Source organism: Rhipicephalus sanguineus, chromosome 7 (assembly GCF_013339695.2).
Source record: "Rhipicephalus sanguineus isolate Rsan-2018 chromosome 7, BIME_Rsan_1.4, whole genome shotgun sequence".
NCBI classification, from domain to species: Eukaryota; Metazoa; Arthropoda; class Arachnida; order Ixodida; family Ixodidae; genus Rhipicephalus; species Rhipicephalus sanguineus.
Window position 1 is genome coordinate 129,549,525 of NC_051182.1, and position 10,872 is coordinate 129,560,396.

A 10,872-nucleotide genomic window follows, 5' to 3' on the forward strand; every position below is an offset into this window, starting at 1 on the left:
AGGCACGCACGCCCCAAGCTTCGCTTGCCCCCCATTTTCTCGACAGGACAAGGGCTTCTCAACTTTTTAAAAGCCTGATGGATCAAGCAGGTTTAGACGCATGCTTTCCAAACGTTGCCATTCAGAACGACGTCGTTTGTACGTTGCGCGTTCCTTGTTGTTCATATCCGCATTGTGCAGGTGTACAACGGCCTCATGGAGCGACCGGACTGGGAGCTGGCCGTCAAGATACCCATCGGCATGATCCCCGGCGGCTCGGGCAACGGCTTGGCGCGTACCATCAGCCACGCCGCCAAGTGAGCGCGCCTCATGACTCGTTTTCCGCGCAGTCCCGTACTGCTCCTACAGACGGCTTTAAAACGTCTAGCTGAAGACCAGTTCAGGCAGTTGCAGCCTAGAAGAAGACAAGGCCGCTTGTCGTAACCTTGGCTCCAGCGATACCCCGTGCGCAAGAATTTTTCATCTCTTCAAGCGTCAATATTCTCCTGAACATCTTCCTTATTCGGATTTTAGCCGAAGACCTGTAATAGTGCTACCGATCGCGCGGGCGGCTAGGATAGGTCCAGCTGTGAGGCTCTCTGGTAGCACTGCTTACGATACTTCTCGTATTCACAGCTAGTTAAACCCGTTGCTGAAGCCCTGTTGTAGCGCTGATAACATCGATCGCAGTAACTTCTAGTAAATGTCTAGCTGAGGCCCTGCAGCAGCGCTACCATATTCTCGACGTCTTAATTCCGCCAAGTTGCCGAATTTGCCATCTTGTAAGCTGTGAATGGCTCACAGGGCTGCTACGGCACCCCGACAGGTTCAAAATGACGTCATTAGAGAATTTGAGAATACGGCGGAATTGACGATGTTCAGAATGAAAGGGTGTGCTTGAGGAAAAAATACTCGCGACCAAGACACCTTCGCAGGCATATCCTAATTCAAGCAAACGCATACGTCAGAAATGGCAAAGGTAGCTTTCACTCCCTTTCGGATGTTCCCAATGGTCCACAAGTGTACCCGCGGAATTTGCTTCAGCTTTTGACAGCGCTTCACTGTATACCTCGAGCACGGGCTTGGCTACAGCCGAGGTATGCGCTTTCCTATATCTGAGCTGAGTACTTCTGTGCTCCCCACTATGCCCGATGCGTACTCAGGTGTGCCGCGCCGGCTGCGCGCTGTTACATCAATCAACAGTTATCCTACAAAATAATCTACACATCAGCGTATATAGAAAAAGGTCCCATGGTCAGACATAACTGGGGCCTCCGTGCTTCGCATATGCCTGTTACAACTATTTCGTTACAACGGAAGTGTACTAAATCGTTTCACTGTGTTCATTGTACTACTTTGTTGTATATTTAAACAAGGCAGAAGCTCAGGAGAAGGTGGAGGCAGGATGAGATGAGAAGTCCTTGAACAGGGCGTGTTGAACAGGGCGTTGTAGTCAACCTTCCAACAAGTGGTCTTGCCTTCTTCAAGGCAGTTGCTGCTTTGAAGTTGCCTTGAGGCAACTTGCCACGGTAACTTACAAGGTGCCTTGAAGCAACTGCCTAGCTTGCTTCCTTGAAGAAGAAGACCAGACAGACCACTTGTCGAAACGAAATCAAAACGGCAAGTTGGGCGAGTTGGTAGTTAAACATCGCTTAACTACCAACTCGCCCAAACATCGGTAGTTAAACAGCGCTGCCCTCAGCAAACGATGTTGTCGAAACGCTGGCTCTAGCGACGCCCCTGTTCAAGTATGTTTCATCACTTCAGTGTGTACACTCTTGATAACTGTTAACCTGCGTAGCAATAATGTTCTCGAGGCTGGAGTAGCTCCCTCTCACGGCCATTGTCTTTGTTGCCACGGCAGTGAGCCTTACGTGAGTGATCCCATCCTGGCCTCGACGCTGGGCATCGCCAAGGGTCGGGTGGCCCCGCTGGACCTGATGAAGGTTGAGACCCCGTCGGGACCCCTGTACTCCTTCCTGAACGTCGGCTGGGGCATCATGGCCGACATCGACATCGAGTCCGAGAAGCTGCGCGCCATCGGAGAGATACGCTTCACCCTGTGGGCATTCTGGAGGGTCTTCAGTGAGTGCACTGCCGCGATCTCCTTCTATGTATATAATCCCATTACCCAATAGCCAGATCAAGCACATAATCTCTTTGTACGTTGTAGCTTGCTTGCTTGTTGCCGAGTCCATATGTTACGAACGTGAAATGCCCAACTGTGTTCAACGATGATACCAGGACCGGCTGTGTAGGCGACCTGGGAGGTAATCCGGGTCGCCATGAATAGGTGGACTCCACCTCGCGGCCCCGGCAATGCTTCTCTAGCTTTCTGGTTTAGCTTAACACACCCGCCTGACACGACGGTATGTGCTCGGTTCCTGTTCGTTTCTCTATCTCTTTTTTTCTAGAATATAGTTCTTTTTGCGTCGCTATTGACGTGTTTACTAACAAACGATAACTTCATGCCGTACTTAGCGAATATAAGCGTAAAAAAAAAAAATGGTGAGTGGTTCGACGAAGTGAGGGGGATTCATGGCGTTACCCTGCTGAGCACGGAGGGCGCTGGTTCTCGATACCCAGCCATGGCGTCCGCATTTATACGGGGCCCCGTTGAAGAACGCCCGTGCTAAACTTAGAATTAGGTGAGCGTGAAAGAACCCCGCATGCGGTGTCAAAAAACTTTATGCGGAGCCCCGATCTACAGCATGCCTCGTAATCGTATCGTGGTTTTAGCGCGTATAAAAGCCCCAGAAATTGATTTTTTCAAGCGAAGCTCGCTATAACTCTCAAGAGTTCGGTGGCGTACGTCGTACGCGGAAAACCCCGGCGCCAACGAGCGTGAAGAAATGTGGCCCTCGAAGGTGCTCCGGTCACGTGCGTATATTTGTATGCGCCGTCTTCCAAGTTGATCTCTCAGTCGTGGGCTTATCGGCGGTCAGCCGTTTCTGACGCGAAAATCTGATCTTTCATCGAAGTTACTTGTCATTGCATGTTGCCACGTTCCATTGTTGCCTGGATAGGAACGCATGACCGTCGTTGTTGCCTGTATCAACTAAACTATGTCGCTTCTAAGCACGTGAGTGAAGCTCCCATTCCCAGCATGAAGGAAAGAAATAGTTAGGAGGGAGCATTGCGCAATTCGACGGAAAGAAAGAAAGAAAGAAAGAAAGAAAGAAAGAAAGAAAGAAAGAAAGAAAGAAAGAAAGAAAGAAAGAAAGAAAGAAAGAAAGAGAAATGTAGTACATGACGCACTCGCACGCCAAGCTTCGCTTGCCTACATTTTCCCGATAGGGCAAGGGCTCTTGCCTTTTTGTAAGTACTATGCTGCCTTGTTTCATCAACTACAAAGCGTGGATATTTGATCCGCACGCACGAACAAACATAAAGTATGATCGAATCCCCCCCCCCCCCCCCCCAAAGAAAAATTTCTGGCTACGCTACTGTCCTTGCTTCATCGTTTCGCGACCCTAACCGTGCCGCTTTCGCACGCTCGCGTCCTGCGCAGACCTGCGCACGTACAGCGGTCGGATCTCGTACCTGCCGGCGAGCGAGAAGATGGTGAAGGGCAGCAACGGCGTCATCTCGCGGCTCATCACATCGTCGCGCAACGGGCCGACCACTCCGCCACCACGCAACCGGTCGTCGGGCGCCGACCTCGGCGATCTCTGCGGACAGAACGGCAACACGAGGACCTTGAACAGGTGAGTAATTTACTTGGAACGTGTTGTTATCCACGCTGAACCATGGTTGCAAAAGGTATGTCCATTCTCATCTACGGGTGGAGCACCTGTTGATCGATCGGTACGTATGTCATCCGTGGTATAGGCCGACTCCTAACTCATTCAAACGTGCCCTGGTGCACGCCACACCACGGGCTCTTTCCTTGACCTCCCCCCCCCTTTTCTTTTCTCAGCGGGCTGGAGGCCTTGAAGTCAACGGGCTTTATTGTGATGGCAATCGTATAGACAGTCGAGGCGCATTCTTGCTGTCGCCGTCATGTTCCGCATAAAATCCAAATCGACGACATCGCCCCGTGCGTCGTACGTTCTATGTGCGTGTGAAAGCTTGAGAAAGCAGCATATGGGCGCGGCTCAAGCAGAGATGAAACGCGTCGGCCCGCTCCGTCAGGCAAAGGAGCATGAAGGGGTGCCAGTGGGGAGGCTGCGTTGCTCGGGCAGCAGCTGCGAACTTTGATCAAAAAGGCGCGGTCGCGCGCGCTATCTCGAGTGAGTTTTGTAGACTGCTGCTACCCTTCTACGTGCTGCGCTCTCAGCGCGTTTACTTCGCGTTGAAGCGACAGACAGCACGAAAGCCGCTTCACTCCCTGGAGCGGCCGTATTTCCTTCGTATTACATTCCACGTAGTTGCTATCGGATTCATTGAAACGGTGACATGTTTTCACTTGTATTACACACAAAGGAAGTTCTGTTTAATATTGAGAAGTTCTCCTTTCGTGTAGGGTCGGCCACAATATTATACGGACCACGAGAGCGCGTGACAAAATCGCCGTTTGCGCCTTCTACTGTCGAGAGCATTTCTCTGGCGATTGCGCGGCCCGAGCACTGCTCTCGACAGCAGTCGTGCTCGCCACTAGACGACGAAGATGGCGATTTCGTCACGCGCTCGCGTGGTCCGTATTATTTTGTGGCCGAGTATACATGCCATGTCACATTATTTAGTCCATTTCTTTCCATTTTCATTCTGTTTCGCTTCTCAGGTCCAAGAGTGCTCCGGAGGGCCACCCCGCGGGCGATCACGGCACGTCACGCAGCGGAGAGAACGAGGCCGCCTTGGAGAGGGCGACGGAACGCGCCGTGCCCGGCGGAGCCGAGGACCAGGCGTCTTCTCCGGTCACGGGCGAGGAACTGCCGCCCGAGCTGGAGTTGGTCGCCGATTCGAGCGTCGGACGTGTGCCGGGGCCCGAACCACAGGCAAGCTACAGACCTCCTTTCGGCTTCTTTTCGCTTCTCACGCGAAGGCATCAAAATTTCTGGGTGGCGCAAGGTCGCAGTTTCGATTCCTGGCTTCAACGGTCGCATTTAATTGAAGCTTGGCTAGAAACCAGTCTAGCTCGTAACTGAAGGATTACTTGACAATAAACTCACAGGAACCCTCATCGATTCGGCGAGGACGACTCGAAGGCAAAAATGATTTTTCTTCTCGGTTGATGTATTGATCCTCCCCCACCTCTGAAAGCCTTCTGCACCTAACGTGGTTTTTGCACAGCCTCCAGGATCGGAGGCATTGCAAGCTTTGTGCACCTCACCTGGTTTCGTGATCGGCCCACCTTTGGCTGAGCAACGATGTCATATCATTGCGTCACCATGTGATGTCACGTTATTTGATTTCAATGGGACGTTGTAATGACACCATGGTGATATGTTACAAGTTTTGGCGATCTGTGATGACATGATGTGATATGGTGACTTCATGCCGTCATGATGTTTTGCTTCATTCGTGTTGACGCCGACGGTCAATTTATGCTCTTGATGAGGCATCTAACCCTTTCGCCTTAATAACCAGTCTTGATAGTGGCAGTCAGAATTGACCTGCTCCACGATGCCTTTCATGACCCGAATGTTGTTTTAGAACCTTAAACCCCACTGATCAGTCGGCTTCAACTTGGTGAAAGAAGTCAGTGGAAGATGGAGGTTAAGTTATCAAGAGTGGAAAAACAGTGGTGGATTCTAAACAGTCTACAATGGTTGTACTAGACAGATGTATTTTTCAAAGCCCTGACAACAACTAAAGAAAAATGACGGAGGCCCCATAGTCGGAATGTTGATTCTGGACGTTGTCTAAGAAATTTTTCTGGGGTCTTGACTTCTACACCTGGATGACTAGAAGTCTAGTAGTTCAGATGTCCTCTAAGTCCAGGTGTACGAACCCCGGAGGTATTTAGAAGTTTTTTTCACGCAGAAAATATAACAAACCATGCTTTAAATGTCAAGCATGCATTGCCCTTTAGACCTGATACACAGAGCTAGGCGTAGAAAAATGGGTTCTACGAAGACCATTGACGTAGACCAATGTTTTGACGAACGGTGCAGGAGCCCACGCTGTCGACACCCGAGTGGTTCCCAGCGCTGACGGACCCGGTGCCGGACGACTGGACGGTGGAGGAGGGACGCTTCATCATCTGCTACTCGAGCATGGTCAGCCACCTGGGCACCAACCTGTTCATCGCGCCCGAGTCTCGGCTGGACGACGGCATCGCCTGGCTACTTATCATCCGCGGCGAGGTGTCCCGCTTCCAGGTGCTCAGCTACTTCAAGGCGCAGGAAGCCGGCCATCACGTGGACTTACCCTTTGTGCGGCTCATACCGGTGCGCGCGTTCCGCCTGGAGACTTTCTCGGACAGCACCATCACCGTGGATGGCGAGCAGGTCAAGACGAGGGTGGGTCTTCGAAGAAACAACATATTTCTTTGGCGTGCGATTTGAAACAGTGCACAGTCAACCTCGTGAAAAAAAAGGTTATGCGCAGCTTCAAGTGACTTAACGTCGTGAAGGCTGATTAAACAGCAGAGCTGGTGGCATCAGCTTTAGCTTAGCCGTTGCCGAACATTCCAGAACGAGTGCAGACCCTCAGCTTTTCCAGGGTGGTTATCAGCCAGTCCTCCTCTCCATACCACCTGCTTCGCTCTCGACATAGCTTCGCCTTTGCTCTTCCTCCTCCATACACAGATCAGCTTCACCCTGCTCCACGTCCACGAATCCCTTTCTTTACCAGGCTCAACTCGCTACACTAGGCTTCCCTCTCACTTTACACATGCTCTGCCTCTCGTCAGGCTTTGCTTTCGTAACAGGGCTAGAAAGTGCAGACGATGGATCACCTTGGCTTTAAACAGCTCCACTGCGAATTCCCATCTGACACGAGAATAGCTTTGTTACATCCAAACAGGGGCAGAAGTTCAGGAGAAGATGAAAACTTGGAAGAGATGAAAAAGCCTTGAACAGGGGTCATCGCTGCAGCCAACGTTTTGGCACGTGCTCTTGTCCTCTACCAGTGGTATTGTCCTCTTCAGTTGCTGCCTCAAGGAAGACAAGACCACCTGTCGAAAGGGTGGCTCCAGCGACACTTTCTGTTCAAGGATTTTTAATTTGTTACATCGAAAAATTCGTTATAAACGTACACTCGTGACACTGTATCAAGGAAAGGATATTCTTTGTTTGCTTCATTATAACCGATCATTCCTTATATTCGTTTTCATTTATATCGAAGTTTGACTGCACCTGTTTTAAAGGTTCCCTGAAATGATTTTCGGAAGGTATGCAAATGCTTAGGCTACGGCTGGAGTAAGTCATTCGGACCATGAATGAAGCGAAGCACCTTGTATCAAGGGAGCCATAAGCAATGAAAGGTTACCTTTTCATTACCCTCCTTTCCCCACCTGTCATAGCTATTATCCAACATCATTGCCGAGAAGTCCGAGGCTTGAAACTGTTATTACTTGATGATAATTGTATCAGAATCAATAATGCGGCATTTTTTACAAAAAATGCCAGAACCAAACTGTTATTTCGACTTCTAGGTAACACCTTCTCTCTGCCTGCCTCTTTCTTGCAGATTCTGCAAGCTCGTGTGCTGCCTTCCTTGGGACGAATTCTGACTTTCTAGGATCCTACGAGACGACGTGATATTAGACTCTCAATTTCGCAATACAGGGATAAGTACCTCTCTCCGCAGTCCCTGTGCGAACTGCGTGCAAGAATCGTTTTGATCTGCACAACGTGGTGCAGTAACACTAGCTTATTTTTTTTTGTTTCTCACGACCAATCATGTGCAGTGACATGTGGGTCGACTTTATTCCTTTCTATGTTGACCAGCACATTGACACAACTGCCTTCTCCGGTGCATTCCCAACGGACAGTGCAAGAACTGTGTGTGTGTGTGTGTGCGCGCACCTTGCTAATATTTGTGCGAAGTTTGCTTAGGAGCTAGTATCGTTTCCCGACGAAGAAGGAAATTGATACTGTGTCCGTATGTTGCGGATGCTACAATCTTCATTCCACGGGCTGGGATCAAATGTAGATTGTGATGTTTTGTAGTCCCCGCTTACTACTTCACGTCACCGGTGCGTGACAAAACGATTTCGTGGTCCTGTAGAGTTGATATTGACACCTTGTTTTGCTACTTATTTAGTAGATATAGGTTCCTCCTTCCCCCAATTATTACTTTGATATTTTTGTTCTTCCTACTGCCGAGAGATCCTTTTTAATCTCGGGAAGATTGCATGGTTCGAGTGCTGAACCTCCGATCCCTGTTGTGACTGTGATGGTATCCTGTCTCAAGCATCGTCCGAGTCTTCCATGCACTAATCGTGCACATCGGGTTTTGTGCTCGTATGTTTTCTGCCAACGAACGTGCACCTATGCTGCCCCTTGTAGGGGGGGGGGGAGGTCACTTTAGTTGGACAACAGAAATAGTAAACACACTCGTATGCTGAGTATCTCAAGATGTGCGAACACAGTCATTAAACCGTATTTAACTCTTCGTACCTCCAATCTACGGGTAATCTACTGCCCATTGTGTATTACCCACAGTTATTAATGACAGTCTGTACAGCGAACACTGATCTTTGGCCACCCGTGGACAACGTCCCCCTTTCCCCTACCCCACCTTCATTTCTTACATAATAAAAGTGTACAAGGGTGAAGTCGACTTGAAGAAACTAGCCTGCAGTGCTCAAAACTTGAACACCTACTCCGAGGGACGCTTTTATTCAGTTTCAAATCACGCGCCAGTTGCCTGATTTTCCTGTTGGTTTGGCAGATATCCAAGTTCTTGTCTCCTGTGAGCGTCGCGTCTGCGGAAGCTACCGCCAGATGGCCCTGGTAACAGGAAGGGTGCTATAGTGGCTGCGGTAGGTAATACGCGAAGAAGCAGATCTTGATATCGCGTGTCAATGCTTCGAGAGCTGTCCTGTGCAAAGCTGGACTGTTGGTGCTGCAGTTCTTGTGCGCGCGTTGTGGCCTAGTTGCTGCGCTTGCGCCCAGGTGGCGCAATGGGAGGCACATGGGCTACCTGGACCGACTACTGGCGGCAACTGTTCGACCTGTTCTTTTTTCGGTGATTCTCCGCAACGCTTCGTGTTTGTGGTGAAAACGGACTGATAAACTGCGAACAAAACGGCTCACTCTTGTTTCTTTCTTGTGCACGTGAAAGTGATCACGTGACCGCGGGAATGATGGCGCTAGAGAAACTGTGGGTGTGTGTGTGTGTGTGTGTGTGGTTCGTTTGAGAATGAGGTTGCGTGGTGATTTTGGTGACGCTGTTTGTACGTGCACCTACTCGTCTGCAGACAGAAATACAGATGTATTTTGAAAGCGTAAGATATTTTTACGAGTAAGCGTCGACGTACAGTTCCCTAGCGGCATTCGTGCTAAACTGTTTGCTGCGCAACGAAGCGAGTATATGATTAACCGAGACTGTATTTCTTGACCCCCACCTCCTTTCCCCCAGGCGTGTACATACTAGGCATATTAAGCGCAGTGGCCTGTCCCTCCCTCATCTTCAAATACAAAAGGTGCCTTCTCGACCAGTGGTCTCCGATCTTCCCGTATTGACCGTCACGAGCAGCTGTACATGTAAGGGCGAAATAAACGGATTCAATAATACCTTGTGCTATCGTGTGAAGGCGTCCTGATTCTACAGATGCACTACTTTCACAGCACTGAGCAGTTTGCCAAGTTGGTCACCCTCTTGGGCATCCGAGTCCATTGATCTGCTGGCTGCAGGCGGCGGAATCAGTTCCATGAACCGGACACACGTGTTTCCGGTACTGTATGCCACTACTCCACGAGCGTATTGCACTAGGTGGCGACCAAAGCGTTTGAGATGTGTTTCCGGTGCACGGGGTCGGCAAAAGCATTCAATATTAAGACAGTACTTGTTGCCTGAGGAAAGTTTAGCCGTGACTTTACGTTCGCAGTTGAAATTCAGTGCGAAATCTGCTGTTAATTGCCCGGTACAAGGAGCTGTAACCCAGGGGCCGAATTCCATGGCATTCGAAACTTGTCGCGTTCTTGGGTGGCTCTTCAGAGTTCTCGACTAGTTTTCCAGAGCGTCAATTTGTTGCGCGAATCGATATGCTGATATCGATTACCTATTCAATAAGGCATAAAACGGCGCGAAAAAAAGAGAAAAAGATGTGTCTAGGCAAAGGTCTGTTTTACCCTTGAAAAGTTTGCGCAGTTTTATACCTTAAGCTGCGATCTATCTATCTATCTATATCTATCTATCTATCTATCTATCTATCTATCCTATCTATCTATCTATCTATCTATCTATCTATCTACTATCTATCTATCTATCTATCTATCTATCTATCTATCTGGCTGGCTGGCTGGCTGGCTGGCTGTTGTTGTCGTCGTTGTTGTTGTTGTTGTTGTTGTTGTTTTCCTACAAGGACGTGCTGCCATATCTTGTTCTACGTCCACCTGTGACTTTCAAGCCTGCAAATTCGCGTTTCCTTTGCAAACGTTTGAATTGACGAAAGCCGTCCGTGTCGCACGATACGTCGTTATTGACAGATCCACCTGTCCGCACCTGTGCGTATATAGTCGCCTAGATCGCATTGTTCATTTTGCCAGCGGTGTCCGCAGAAACGTTGCGTCGTATACCAGGTGTTTTAGGGGAGACATATTTTGAACAAGCACAGCGTGGACGCAAAGCGAGAGATTGCGATGTTTTCGACAACTCGCACTTACTGATGTAATTGATCTCTCAGATTTCATTAATCAAATCTTTTCACTAGCAATTTTAATTGGGGGTTAGAAACAGGCCAATTTTATTGCGATGTTGATTATACGGGCACTCCAGACGCATTTTTGCTGTCGCCGTGATGTTCTGTATAAAGTCCAAATCGGTCATGCTAAAAGACTG

General features: G+C 49.4%; 1 protein-coding gene across 1 annotated transcript in view; it reads left to right on the forward strand.

Moving 5' to 3' along the window:
* LOC119399918 (sphingosine kinase 1) overlaps positions 1–7,641 on the forward strand; it is a 67,458-nt gene extending 59,817 nt beyond the window's left edge. The window contains exons 4-9 of the mRNA XM_037666808.2: positions 181–296; positions 1,844–2,064; positions 3,491–3,686; positions 4,703–4,916; positions 6,036–6,383; positions 7,555–7,641. Coding sequence (XP_037522736.1) covers positions 181–296; positions 1,844–2,064; positions 3,491–3,686; positions 4,703–4,916; positions 6,036–6,383; positions 7,555–7,605 — 1,146 coding nt within the window. The 3' untranslated portion in view covers positions 7,606–7,641. The remainder of the gene's footprint in view (positions 1–180; positions 297–1,843; positions 2,065–3,490; positions 3,687–4,702; positions 4,917–6,035; positions 6,384–7,554) is intronic.
* The last annotated feature ends 3,231 nt before the right edge of the window (positions 7,642–10,872 follow it).